At 38.5% G+C, this 14,523-nt stretch overlaps 1 protein-coding gene across 3 annotated transcripts; it reads left to right on the forward strand.

Moving 5' to 3' along the window:
- Positions 1–268: 268 nt before the first annotated feature.
- LOC311296535 (uncharacterized protein) lies at positions 269–11,740 on the forward strand. Of its 3 annotated transcripts, XM_084418363.1 has the most exons (12): positions 269–407; positions 669–721; positions 1,675–2,055; positions 5,048–5,335; positions 5,433–5,726; positions 8,665–9,000; positions 9,107–9,403; positions 9,582–9,684; positions 10,633–10,680; positions 10,991–11,059; positions 11,267–11,282; positions 11,414–11,593. In XM_084418363.1, the coding sequence occupies exons 1-12, from the start codon at positions 373–375 to the stop codon at positions 11,474–11,476; spliced, it is 1,983 nt and encodes a 660-aa protein (XP_084274489.1). In that variant the 5' UTR covers positions 269–372; the 3' UTR covers positions 11,477–11,593. The 3 variants fall into 3 exon arrangements, with proteins under 3 accessions (XP_084274489.1, XP_084274490.1, XP_084274488.1); XM_084418364.1 differs by lacking the exon at positions 11,267–11,282 and having other exon boundaries at positions 10,991–11,064; positions 11,414–11,740; XM_084418362.1 differs by having other exon boundaries at positions 11,267–11,455.
- The last annotated feature ends 2,783 nt before the right edge of the window (positions 11,741–14,523 follow it).

Below are 14,523 nucleotides of genomic sequence, written 5' to 3' on the forward strand. Positions count from 1 at the left end.
TTGTACAGTAGGTTGTAGGCTGCAGTTAAGTTTGTTGAATTTTCAAAAATAATGATGTTTCTTTAATGAAAAAAATAACACTAAATTAATGCTACTATTTTAAATTTCTTAAAGAAAACAATTGATAGGATTTAGAAGATTTCTTACTGGAGAAGTCTATCAGCAATGCTAACATTTCAGCCTCAAATAGCACAGTACACAAACAGCGACAAAAACCCTTATTTGGAAGAAAGTCACACATCTCTCGAGATGTTACCCGCTCAGTTTCACTAATGAAGAGTATAAGGTTTCAGTTCACACTTTCTCTTATTCGTTCTTTCTTACAAACAGCATTTTTGTCTTTTTCTCACAGTTTCTTGCATTTTGTAGTACATGGTGACCATTGCAAATCAAACTGCATTAAGAAGGTAAGAATGAAAAAAAAAGAATGAAAAAAAAGATAAGGGTATAATACTTTAGATTTAACATTTCAAAGTGATTTTACGATACTTTATGATAAGTTTTAATGTTTAAATTTCCAAACATTTGAATCCACAAATCCAAATACCTTTAGAATGTGCGCAACAGATACTTCATTGGATAACATTTCCATTCTTTAGAACTGTCTTAACTTTATTTATTTTATTTTTATATTATGTAAAACAACCGTTGTTTTTATTTCACCTTAGGGCAAACCCAGGAAACATGATGAGACCTCTGCTTGTTCATTTGCTTTTACAAGGTATAGATTTTTTTTCTATTTTTTCTATTTTTCATACAGTAGGTTCAATTGATAAGTGTGTACAGCATGCATATATTTCAAAGTAGATATTTAAAAATAAATACAAAATGTTATGACCTCAGTGGCTTATCTTAGGTCTTGTAAGTCAGTATCTTTATCTCTGAAGATTTCTGTTGTCTTTTCTTGTGCTGCTTCTTGGTAATTTTCATGGTTGCACACCATACAGTTTATATAGTCTATTAATATTATAGTCAGACCAATACTATCGGATTTGCCTACTTGAGCAAAAAAGAAGGTTGTTTAATTTTTCAAGCAATCTCTCTAATCCACAAATCTGCAATCTATATTTAACTATACAGAATTAAGTTGTGTTCATGGCATTGTAAAAAGTGTTCAAAGTGGTCCCCACCCTCTAAATGTATGATGCGATATGATACAACAAACAAATCTGCCTCTATCCAAGCAAAAAACATGCATAAACCTCACATAATTTAAAGGTATATCTAATAGCCATTCACCAGTCAGTGGTGCATTTCAATTTACTAACTTTTATGATAACACCAATATGCAAGCATATTTGAGGGGCAGCCAAGCGAAAAGCAAAGCCAGAAGAAGCAGCTGGTGATGTAGGTATCTGTGAGTTGTCGTATGTATGGAGTGATTGGGTGTACTCAACATCAACTGTGTCTCGCTTTACTGATTGGTGGTGATTCCACAACAACTGCAATAACTATTCAATAAAATAGATAATCAGTGTTGATCAATGTAATTCATTTTTAATTATCTATTCATTTTATCTGCATGCTGTCCATTTTTCAGCAGTGAATAACATATCTCTATTACTTCTGTGATTGAAAGCAGAAAATATGTTGGTGGAAAACAATAAAGACAAATGTTTTTTTTTTTTTTATCTTCAACTCAGCAATAATGTTCTTCAACTTTTTTTTTCACAGGTGTTCTGTTGTTTGATACTTTAGCATGGGAAGTGAAAATGCCGAAAGACATTCATGGTCTCCAAGGTTCCTGTCTGGTTATACCATGTTCTTTCTCTTACACATCGTATCCACCCACATACCCACGTAGAGTTGTGTGGTATCAGTGGGTCTCTCAAGGTTATCCTTTAGTTTATGATCCATGGTATCCATATGATGTAATTGAGAAGTTCAGAGGAAAAACTGATTTATATAGAACATCAAGTTGGGATTGCAGTCTGCTGATCAAAAACCTGGAATATTCCCACCATGGAGAAAAAATATATGCATGGATTGACCCTGAAAATGTTGGATGGCGCACCTATGCATTTTATGATGTCACCTCTACTATCCTTGTCGACGGTATGTAAATTCCCAAATTAACTTTCTTCTAATCAGTTTATTTGTTAAAATAACATTTAAAAATAAAGGCCAGACAATTTGCCCCAATAAGTATATACTCAAGACATTTGTACATGTCTTTGTATGTTTAAAAAAAAAATTTTTTTTAAACAATATCAATCAAACACTTTACAATTAAATTAAGGCAGCAGATATTTTGTTCAAAATAAAGAAAAAAGGTCTTGAACACTTCCTGGTTGTCTATGGAAGTACAGTTGGGTTTATGACTGTAAGTCATTCTCTTCAAATGCTACTGAAGTTAGAAACGTGTGTACCAATGTCGTAAGCAACTTTAGAGACGGTCCCTAAATGTGCGAATATCCAGTGTCAAGCCAACTTTACGCCAGTATTTCAGTGGGAATCGCTTAGCGTGAAACTTTGCGTGTTACGTTCTTATTCTGAGTCCTCTTGCCTCTTCCAATCTAGTATAGCCTACATCCCCAATAAGGTGCGAGTTTGGTCTTTTATATCACTGCATTAGTCCATTAAGCATTAAGTGTCCTGACCGCAGGGGAATCCTGGAGAATGATGTATTGAGGGAATCTCCAGTCTGGCAGCACAGTGCCGCCATATAAAATTAAGAAAACAAAACAACAGAGATAAATATATGTCTACTATGTCAGATTTAACGTTTTATCTGTAGGCCTACTAGCCTGACGTCGTCATACTCAGATTCTAGTCAGAATGTGAGTCTGATACTGTTCCATAGAGATTTGATTATGGGGTGTGTCTCAACCGAACCAGGAAAAAAAAAACCTCTGCACTCAATTGGATAGAGCTACAACCAATCAGAGCAACGGAGTAAATGACGCATGTTCTTCATTCATATTTTCAACCAACAAAATGTCGCGGCTCTCTGTTCCTCTTTTAAAATGAATGCGCTGTGGATATCTTCTATAACAGACGCGATGGCGGAATCTACACATGATGTTTCATAAACAAAGTTCGGGAGGAACACGTACAAATAATCAATCTAATATCAACTTCATCAAACAATACCATGTCTAACGTTACCCATCTATCAGCATGAGGAAGCATATTCACTCTGTCAACTTACCTAACACTCCTTGACAGTTTTCCAGCATCCCTCCACCACCCCGAATCCTCACTCTTGTCTTGTTCTCTCACAACCAGGAATACGGGGGAGTATGGCTACCGAGCCCACAGCCCTCTCCTCGGACAGCACGTCATATACGCATTTATTCTATCGACTTATTTGTTTGAATTCTTATACGCATTTATTCTATCTGACTTATTTGTAAATGTGAACTCGTGAAATCTCAATTCTCCAGCAGCAGTCGTCTTTGTTGTAAACTAATTCAAATCAAGCGCTCTTTGGTGACGTGGATGATTACGTTACGTTGCTCATCTGTCAATCATCGTATAAAGCCCGCCCTGACAATTTGATTGGTCCGAACAATTTTTGTTCGGGCATAATAGCTCCTCAACGGAGCGAGTCCAGACCGAACTTCCCGACCAAAAAATGTTGTGGGCGGGGTTCGGGCTGGCACCCAGGCTATAGGCCTACATCAGCATCAGGGAATAACATTATAATCTTGTTCACGGTAGAGAAAGCTGCTTAGCCTACAAGAAAAGCTGCTTTGAGCAAAACTAACTGTTAAGACTTAAATGTAAAGACATCTTTTGTGTCTTTATCAGCTTTTATAGACAATAGGCCATATATACAATATACAACATATATATACTGGCCCTAATCATCAGAAATACCATTTCTGTAAATCTGTTTTTATGAATGAATGACTCTCTCACCTGTTGCTAGTCTTTGTCAACACTCACGAGATTCTCAATAGGCAATCTACTGATATTCCTGCCATTCCCAGAAGTCAATTGTTGAAATTTCTGTCGAATTTGAACCACTGAATTTGTGTAAGCGAATTTGTAAAGCAAAATAAAATGGACCGAAAATTGCCTGTCGAATATTATTGTCACAGAGTCACCAGATCTGCACGCTCCACCCACTCGTTCACTCTCCCCGGAATTCTGATTCACCGCACCTGCACTTTATCATCAACACACTATAAAGAGACACTTCTCCTTCACTTTCTTGTCTGGTCTCGTCCTTATGTGAACCTACAGACTATATATAATGGTTAAGGGCTGCACAATAAATCATATTTTAGGCATAATTGACTGCATTATTTGCCTGCTGGATATTTATTGTGAAAACTTTCATTTTCATTTGACACTTGCATTTTCTTGCATTGGTAAAATTACTCCAAGCTTTCATGTTTGCGGTTGCCAGATGTCAAGAGTTTAAATCCCCCAATCTGAGCTTTGGTTTTTAATGGATACATTTTCTGCCCAGTGTTTGACTTAATCCTCCCAACCACGGCGCACATACTCTTTCTGAACTGAGAAAAAAGTGCTATTGATCTGAAAGCACAGGCAAACATGTAAGTAGGAATTGGCAATTTCCACTGCGATATTTTGCTCAAGTGAAACTGTAACACAGCCAGTCTGTTTTCTTTCACACACATATTTTTGCTGTTTGCCAGATGAGGTCAAATAAACCATGCCTCTCTTAATTTGTGCTGATGTGAAAGTCCAATAATTTTCAGAGTTTCTGAAATGATAATAATTGTGATTAATAGTCATTATTATTTTTAGCAAAATAATTGTGCATATTATAATTTTGATCATTAGCTATCGTGCAGCCCTACTGTTGGTTATACTGCTGACATGACATGAGGAAGTGACTTCATACATCCTTAAAAAATGACCCAAGTTTGTTAAAAATAATTAAAAAGTGGCTCAAAAAAAGGTTACAAAGTTAGTAAAAAAAAAAAAAAAAAACTACTGTTTTTATCTAATGCAATGAAATTCAGACATTTTAAGTGTCCAATTACATTTTGGAGCTACTGTATTACATATAGTACATAACAAAAAAATATATAATGTAAAGTACTAAGTATAACGTGTCTGTGAATTATAGCAAGTCCACAGCAGCCGAGCATCAATATTTATGGAGGTGAAAGGACGGGTGACAACATTACAGTATTATGTTGGGCTTTCCACACGTGTCCATACAGCAAACCAGACATCATTCTGAGCGGTACTGAAGGAACTGACCAAATAAAGGAGGAGGAGATTAAAGATGGCCTGTGGAAAATCACTCTGACACGCACAAGTGTCGTAAAAGCAGAAAGCTTGACTATTAATTGTTCTGTAACATATTATGGTGGCAAAACAGTGAAGGCTACAAAAGACAAAAGTGCTAAATGTGAGTAAACACACATATAAACTGCTCTGTGTGTTATTGATAAGTTCTATTTAAATGTCACATTTGAACCTATTTCAAGATCTCAATTTAATTGCAGGTGTTCATGATAAAATAACGATTGAGCCTGAACTGGCAGAAGTCACAGAGGGCGTCGCAAAGAACTTCACTTGTTCCGTCTATCACTCCTGCCAGAGAGAGACTCCAACCATCACATGGAACTATGAGAACATGCAGGTCTCAACGGGGAGCAACACACTTTCTGGTTTAAATCGGGTCACCTATTCCACCATAACCTTTCTGGGTTCAAAAGACGACCATGGGAAGAAATTGATTTGCACTGCAACATTTTCTGGAGGAAACAATGAAACCTCTGTTGCTTTACGTGTACAACGTGAGTAATTTATCAGCATCATGTATGATGTATGTGATCTCTCCATGTCTCTTTATTATAGTGGTGTCTTATCTTTTTTTATTTAATAAACTTGATAACTAAAGACATTTCAAATTATGCCTTGTTGTAAAGTTTGCACAAACAGTGCTTGATCTGAGTTGAATGGTTCACAGAATTATGTGTATACAGCAATGAGAACACACTGTTTTTTAATCATAAGAAACAACATTTATTAGATAGTTCATGTCAGATTGTATTGCAGACTTGAAATATATTATTTAAATGTTAGTTTGTCAGGAAGGTTTTGAGATTTCTGTATTTCCTCATTTAAATACATAGGGAGTTCTGTGAGAGAGGCTCTCCCCATGGGAGATTCCAACCAGGAGGGACCTTCTGTCCCAGGCTCGGGGGACAGTCTTTCACCCCAACCAGAGATCCAGTTCATAGATTCTGGTCTGTTATTAATACCATCCTAAAGGCTAGGGCTCCCTCTACTAGAAAGCTGTATGCTCTTGAATGGTATCTTTTCTCATCATGCGTGAGCAATGCCATCTTAGCCTAGCTTGATTGCCCAGTTGGTTCAGAACTGGAGTTTCTTCAAGATTATCTCTCAGCTGACTCCCGCGACCCTTAAGGTTTATGTGGCCGTTATTTCATCTGGCCACAACCAAATTAAAGGGGTTTCAGTGGAGAAACATGTCCTGGTGTCCCGTTTCTTGTGTGGTGCTAGATGGCTGAGACCTGTCCGCAGACCATTGTATTGGACCACTGCAGAGCTATTGTATTGAAAGGGTTGTTAGATGTTCACTTTGAGCACTTAGAGTCAGCCTCTGTGAAGCTTCTTACCCCTCAAGGTGGCTTTGCTGACTGCCATTACCCCATTAAAATGGCTAGGAGACCATGCAAGCCTTGTCCATCACATCCTCCTGCCTGGATTTTGCCCCTGGACTGGTCAAGGAGATACTACACCCTAAGCCGGATAACGTCCCTAAGGTGCCTTCTTCATCATTTCATCCAAGTCATGTCCAGTCAGGGCTGTTAGGGTTTACGTCCACTGCTCAGGCCAGTGATATAAATCTGATCAACCTTTTGTCTGCTTTTGGAGGGTGCAACCGGGGTTCCGCTGCTTCCAAACAGACCATATCTCACTGGGTTTCAGATGTGGTCACTTTGGCGTATAAGGCACAAGGGGTCGCTTCGCCTCTTGGAGTTAAGGCCCATACTACCCGAATTATTCTGGCTTCTAAGGTGCTATCAAGAGTTGTGTATTTACGCAACGTTTGTGCTGCGGAAGGATGGTCCCCCCTGCACACTTTCGTCAGGTCTTATATTGTGAATGTGGAGTCAACCCCAGATCCTCTCGGGGTGACTCCTTCCTGTACTCTCAGTATGGTGGCGTGGGTATTGACGTTTCCATTGCATCAACACCATGACATGTGTCTCGTTCCCATTCTCAGGGAACCAGGTAATATACATAACCCAGAGACGTATTTTTTTATCCTTTCAGCGTACATCAGTTGTGCACTTGTGATTGTGGTGCATCGTGGGATTGAAAGAGTACACTCGATAATATCCACTATGGTTTCAGACACCACTACAAATGTCTGTCCACTCAAATAGTGCCGTATTTAAGGGTATAGTGGGCGATTTCGGACACACTTCTGGTTTAATAGCACAGTACCCCCCTTGAGTAATGAGGCTTGTTACTGGATTTAATACTAATATGTTTTTGCCTAAGGCTCAAATGTGACACTTCACTTACACCAAAACCAACCATAAATAAAGCAGCCTAAAATGTTTTTACTTATTGTTTTCTACTCATTCTTTTAAAGAGTATCAGAAGTGTTCTCCACACAAAGCGTTTTTAGCCAAAACACCAGGCGCTCTTCTGAAATCACCTTGGCGCTTGAGAGCACTTCAGTGGTGCAGCGGATTATTCAGTTGAGACACTTTGGTGCTATGACCCAGAATGTTCACAGAAGTATTATCTGATTTAAATTATTTGAATTATTTGTTCCATTGTTTTGCTTGTTGTTGTCGTCTGTTGCCATTGAAAAAGCAAGATGTGATGGTTGGTCGTGTTGTTTTTGTCCTGCGCTTCCTCCACTGAGATTGGATGGCTGGGTAAAAAGTGACAGTGATGAGCGCTGTGCTTTACCCAAAGTTTTCAACTCTTGGCGCCCAGTGCAGAATTCAGTGACCCACAGAATGAAGGGACCCTAGAAGGTGCTTTAGTGATGGTAGGGTTAGGATTGGGATTAGGAGTAGGTGGGATTAGCTCAAATACAGTGCCTACTAAGGTCACTTATTCCAGTGGGTCACAGAATTTGGCACAACGGCAGAAAAAAACGGCAAGCGTTCAGTGTGAAATGGGGGATGTGCGCAACAAACTTTTGTATTCTGTAAAACAGATTGCATCATTGTTTTACTCAAGATACCTTCAAAGGAGTGAGCAAATATGAGCATAATGCAGATTGATAGCTAAACATTTTTTTTCTTCTTCTCAATACCATTTAAATATTTAAATAACATAATTTTTTTTTTTTTTTAAATCATAAAAAGACCAAGCTAGGTTAGCTGATTACCTTAAAAGTCTATTGATATCGCTCTCAGTTAGTACTGCTGTTAACACTTTTTCCAGCAAGGAGATGCTATGAGACCAGTTGTCCTGTTTGTTCATGTGTCGTTCGGCATAAAGCCTATAGAGACGCTCAGCACCATGTCACACTGCTGGTATTTTTAAATATGCGGCGCTCACATTTAAAACAATTGAAAAAATATGCTGGCTTTGGTGGACTCACAACCTTACGCTACTCTCATATTTATACTATTGTTCTGCGCTCATAATTATTAATAAACAATAATACTTTCAGTTCTGTGATATTGATTAATCCCATTAATTAACTCATTAATTATATGGGATCATATGTCATTTTAGCCCAAAATCAGGCGGAGGTGATGCTCAAGATCACAGCGTTGACTCGTTCCTGTGTGGTAATACCGTGCCGTTTCAAGATGGAAAAGGAATATGTCACTGGCCTCCAGTTTCTTTGGGTCACCAAAAATGATGGCTACATGTTCCACAATAATACGGGCAACATCTTAGACAACTTCAAAGGCCGCACAAGGCTCCTGGGAAACCCGGATGAACAGAACTGTACTGTGGAGATGGATAGTGTGCAAACTCATGACAACGGGCCATTCTGCTTCAGAGCAGAAAAAGAAAACAAGAAATACAGTTTCAACAACAGCTGTGTGTTCATTATAATGCAGGGTGAGGATTTGTACTTATACTTGTGAAAGGTTGCATTTACACCCAGTGTAATTCATTCATCACCTCTCAGAACTAATATAACATCTTTGTGTTTCTTGTTAAAAAGCTTCTCCTGACAAACCTGTGATGTCATCCCTCCCTGAAGACATCGATCCCGGGACACGCGTCACCGTCAAATGCTCAGTCAACCACACATGCTCCTCTCACCCTCCCAATATCAGCTGGAGCGTCCCAACAGCCCGAGAAACTATCAGCCACAATCACATGGGTGGAGGCGTCTGGGAAACAGTGTCCGATGTGACCTTCATTCCAACTGGATATGAAGAGAAAGAGGAAATTGTCTGCAGTGCCAACTTTTGGGGTGGTAAAACACAGAACCATACTGCCATCCTGAGTGTTAAGAGTGAGTATCGACTGATACAGTTACATTCAAGATATTTTGGCGGATCTTTACTTGAATTTGTGTTCATGAGATTTTCTTTTTGCATTGGTTTGATTATTATTATGACTAGTCTAAAAGAACCTGAAATGTATGATTTGTGAGAGATGTGACTATTAATTTTTCAATAATATTATCATAGGGATTCAAGGGGTTGGATTTGGGCCTTATGTCATTGCTTCTTCACTTGTGTTCATCCTCGTTTGCTTACTTGCTGGAGTTTGCATATATAAAAGGCGACACAGGTTTGGATGTTTTTTTGTTTTTTCCTTCAGAATATCTGTATTTTGAGGTCTCTTTCTCAAACCGACTAGTGCCATCTGGAGCTCAAAATATCACTGTTTCTGCTTGCAAGTTAAATTTTCTCTTTTTCTTAAAGGGATAGTTCACCCAAAAATGAAAATTAGCCCATGACTTACCCTCAAGTCATCCTAGGTGTATACGACATTCTTCTTTCAGATGAATACAATCAAAGTTATATTAAAACATGTCCTGGCTCTTCCAAGCTTTATGATGGCAGTGAATGGCTGTTTCTGTCCATAAAGGTGCATTTATCCATCAAAAACAAAATGCTCCACTCGGCTCTGGGGGGTTAATAAAGGCCTTCTGAAGCGATGCATTTGTGTAAGAAAAATATCAATTTTTAAAACTTTACAAACTTATACGCTGGAACACCAGTCTCTCGTGAACATGCGTACGACAGTTATCGGAAGTTAGAGATTACAGTTTGTAAAGTTTTAAATGTGGATATTTTTTTACACAAACGCATCACTTCACTTCAGAAGGCTTTTATTAACCCCCCCCCGAGCCGTGTGGAGCACTTTTATGATGGATAGATGGACTTTTATGGACATCAAAACAGAAACAGCCATTCACTGCTATTATAAAGCTTGGAAGAACCAGGACAATTTTTATATAACTCTGATTTTATTCGTCTGAAAGGAGAAAGTCATATACACCAAGGATAACTTGAGGGAGAGTAAATCATGGGCGAATTTAAATTTTTTGGTGAACTATCCCTTTAACACTTGACTCATCCTAGAGCATTTATCAGATTATCCCCAAATTTGGGTTAGATAGTCCTGAGACAGTGCTGGTCAAATATTAATTCAATATTTCAGACTGTAACAGCAGGCATTGCAAACAGAAAATGAAGCTGTATCTCACTTTTACATTATTCTTATTGATTGTAGACAGCCTTGTCAGGATATGCATGGGTCACAAACACAATCTGAACAAAGGTGTGTATAAAATATTATGCTTAATTTATCAATTTTCACCTCTTGGTCTTTGTTTCCAGTAACTAGTGCTAGGTACATTGGAAGTGAACAATGGCAGGTTGAAAGTCTAATTATAACTTTGCAAAAGTAAACTAAGCACAAACTAGTCATGTTTGGAATCCAACTATTTTATCGTCACATCTATCAACGGACATAGCATTTGGACACTATTTTCTAAACAATTACATAGAAAAAAACATCTTCATAGAATTCACAGCTTCACACATTCTTGCTTACACATCACTCACTGATGACACTTCTCTCTTCACAGGCCAAACAACACATATAACGTGTCAGAAAACAAGCCTTTCTCCAAACCTCATATGCCATCACCAAAGAGGTACAGTGCACTTGTGTCTTCCAAGGTCTAAACCACTAATATAACATGGTGCACAGCAAAATAATACTATTCTGTCTATGAGCAGACTGTCATAATAAAAGTTCATGTGCCACTTCAGGATTCCTTTAACTCCAGTTGCCATGATAAATACAGATAGGCTATGAGTGATTTTGTTCTTCTTCTTTTCCTTTTCACCATGCACCTCAGTGAGCCAAAATCCTCAGTGAGTATATTATTTATTTCTACCATTTTAAACTGTGGAAAATATATTCAAATTCTATGGTTTCAAATGCTGCCCTGAAACAAGTTATCTACTGATCTCTGTGTCATTTCTTTCTTAATTATTCAATTTAGGGTTATGATTATGAGGCTGATTACGCCAACCTGGAAGATCTTAACGTGTATGGAAATGTCTGATGATAATGTACAAAACAAGGTTCAACACAGTGTTTTTTTTTAAGCTCAAAATAAATTAAGCAGATTGTATACTTTTAGAAATATAATCACTGTCTGTTTTTGAGTCTATAGCATGTATTGACTTAACTGATTTTTTAATGCTGTTGTCTCTGCTCTACTCTGTCATTTATCAATGCTTTCCAGCACGTTTGTCTGAGAACATAACCATAAATAAATATAAAATGGATCAGCAAGTGTTATACAGCACCTATGATTTATTTGCTTAAATGAAAAGGGGGAGAAACATTCTCATTCTAGAGTACATCATTTGTGTAGACAAAAGTATATATAGTGCAGGATGAGTCATATAAGCATCACTTTCTCTATATAAATCATCAGCAATGTCATCTGATGTGTTCTCTAAGTAACTAATTTGCATTTGTTCCAGTATGTATATGTTTGTGATACATGTAAAACATCACAAATGAGCTATCGCTCAGCTACAGTATATAAGCCTGTTGTTTATGCCTCTTGGGGTGTGTCATGGTCGAAAGCCCGCCCTTTCCCATCATTGCTATCCACCATATTTTTCCCAAATATATTTTTGAAATATAATGTGTTAGATTTCTGGTAAGCCACTTCCGCTAATCGTAGTTATTGTGAACCTGTAGTTTTGCGTCGACTGTGTAGTTTTGACTGGCTAGCTACCTTTTAATATTGATTACAGAAAGACTGGCGTCCTTCGCGCAGTTAGGGTGTGCCATAATAGCTGGTTCAAATGTAAAAATACCTACAAGATATTTGTTTTGACCATAATCCACACACCAGAGCTGAATGTGGATGTGGGGCACCCTATGATCTGTTCATGCTGATGCTGATGCTGGCAATGCGAATTGCTTGTTATTTTTATGTTTTAGTCAAATAGTTAACAGTGTATCTGTTGCATTAACCATTCAATCACTATTTTGCACACACGCTTAACATGTGATGCGATACAGTACACGATTTTTTACTTGTTTAGTGTGATGTTGGGCCATCAAGGTTGTGTGTGTTTGTGGTGTGCTGCTAACGTTCAGGCAAGCTTTAATGCATTGTGTTTGCAATGTTATGGGAAGTTTGGTTGGATTTAACTTGCAATGAGTTTTAGTGTGGCCTGCCTTTAGGGCTTCCATCGATGTGGCATTGCGTCATAAAAACCAGGTTGGAGCACCAGCTGTTGCTGATTTATCAACTAAAGGATCTACCATATGACTGGTGTGTGTGTGTTAGACACATAAGACTGTGTGTGTGGTTGTGCGTGTGCTCGTCGTTATCAAACTATAAGGTGAGTACATTGCTTTCTCCCTTCCTTTTGCTGTAGGATTTCGTATGTCTTGTGAACTGAGTTCACACTTACAGATAATCAGATCTAAGTAGCATGCGTATTTGGCGTGATGTCCGAGGGGAGGGCTCCGAGCTCGGAATTTGGCCCAGGCAAGTGTGAGGAGACAGGGTGGTGAAGGGATGCTGAAAACTGTTGAGGAACATCAGTGGTCAAATGTGTGTAAATATAGGCCTCAACTCATTTTGCTGATTGGCTGGCTGTTGATTACTGATTGTTGACAGCTGGTTGAAATGACAAGATAATTGGAATGACGTGATGATTGGATAGATAATTTGAACTTGTTCCTCCCGAACTCTGTTAATAAAACATATCATTTGTCTGTAGGAGTCCTCGTTCCCCGTGTTAAGGCGAGGCTGAGTGAGAACAGACACCCTGACACAGCTTTGTCATTAATGCAGAGTTCACGCTTAACTATTTTAGGCCCGATTTTCGATCGCTGACAGGTTTTGTGAGATTGCCAACAAATGCCCGAAATTATGGGCAAATCGGTGCTCGTACACGTGAGTGACAATCATGCAGTGTGAATTATCAAAGATGCGATCTGAGAGAATCGCTGATGAGTCGCTGACGCCCGTGAGATATAAATATCTGGATCTGTCGGCGATTCACAATCCTGCTGTGTGAATGTGTTCTGACTGAAAACTACATCGTCGATGACCTAAAGGCCAATGAGAGAGCAAGATACAGGGCAGCGGGATGTTCAGGGAGGAGTTATTGACCAGAATATTTTAGTTTTTGAATAGATATAGGCCTATTTACAATTATATCAAACAGAAAGTAAGCACACACATGCTTGACCAGCTGCAGCACATTGCAAAAGGATTTATTTACCCCAACTCTCTTTGCAGAACACACAATCCTTGCTCTCGTCTCCCCAACCATTTCCTCCTGCATAATCGTTTTTTTTTCTTTCGCTGCAAATCTGCGCACAGACAATTTGCAATCTTCTTGCAGGCTATCATTTTTAATAACAATTTCAGCCTTGCGCGAGAACTCCGGTCTCACGCACGCATGATCTTGCGTAATTTCCCTATCACTTCTCGCGTGTGTTTGGTTGTGAAACGTAGTTTGCGAACCAGACAGAATTTATCAGCGACTCTTTCTTTTGTAAAATTATGCAGTGTGAAACCTCCTGTCGCCGATCCATCGTTCAGTGTGCACACAGCACAGCAGATAATCGCGCAATGTGAAAAGAACAGTGACCCGAGTACTTTGAAAATCGTGCAGTGTGAATTCGGCATAACCCTCGCTCTTTGAGCCACGCTGTTGCTTTGGGGTCCGGTGTTGTGCCGAATTTCGAACCCCTGACAAATTATTACTCTCCTCGTTGAAGTCAGTAACTGATTGCCTAATCCTAACCCACAACTAATCCTACCAATGCTAGGGGGGGTAATAATTTGGCGGGTGTAGAAATTTGGCACAACACCTGTTACCATCTTGTCTATTGCTCAAGTGGGCATGAAGTTCCTCCTTTTTGTTTGTTTTACTTTCATTATCTGTTTTGTGGATGTTCTTTTGTTTTTTCTTTTTCTTTTGAGTACTGTGGGTTGGTTTTCTTGGTTTTGTTTGGTATATTTGTTTATTTAGTAAATTTATTTTGAATGTGTTTTTTTATTATTATTACTTTGCCTATACTGTAGCATTGTTTGGTTTATTTCCTTTCTAATGTGTTTCATTTTGTTTT

Source organism: Rutilus rutilus (assembly GCF_951802725.1).
Source record: "Rutilus rutilus genome assembly, chromosome: 9".
NCBI lineage: Eukaryota > Metazoa > Chordata > Actinopteri > Cypriniformes > Leuciscidae > Rutilus > Rutilus rutilus.

Coding starts and splice junctions, on each gene's coding strand:
- LOC311296535 (XM_084418362.1), top strand. CDS start 373: ATGGTGACCATTGCAAATCAAACTGCATTAAGAAG. Junction 9,404..9,581: donor TGCCATCCTGAGTGTTAAGA/GTGAGTATCGAC, acceptor ATATTATCATAG/GGATTCAAGGGGTTGGATTT. Junction 10,681..10,990: donor CAAACACAATCTGAACAAAG/GTGTGTATAAAA, acceptor CTCTCTTCACAG/GCCAAACAACACATATAACG.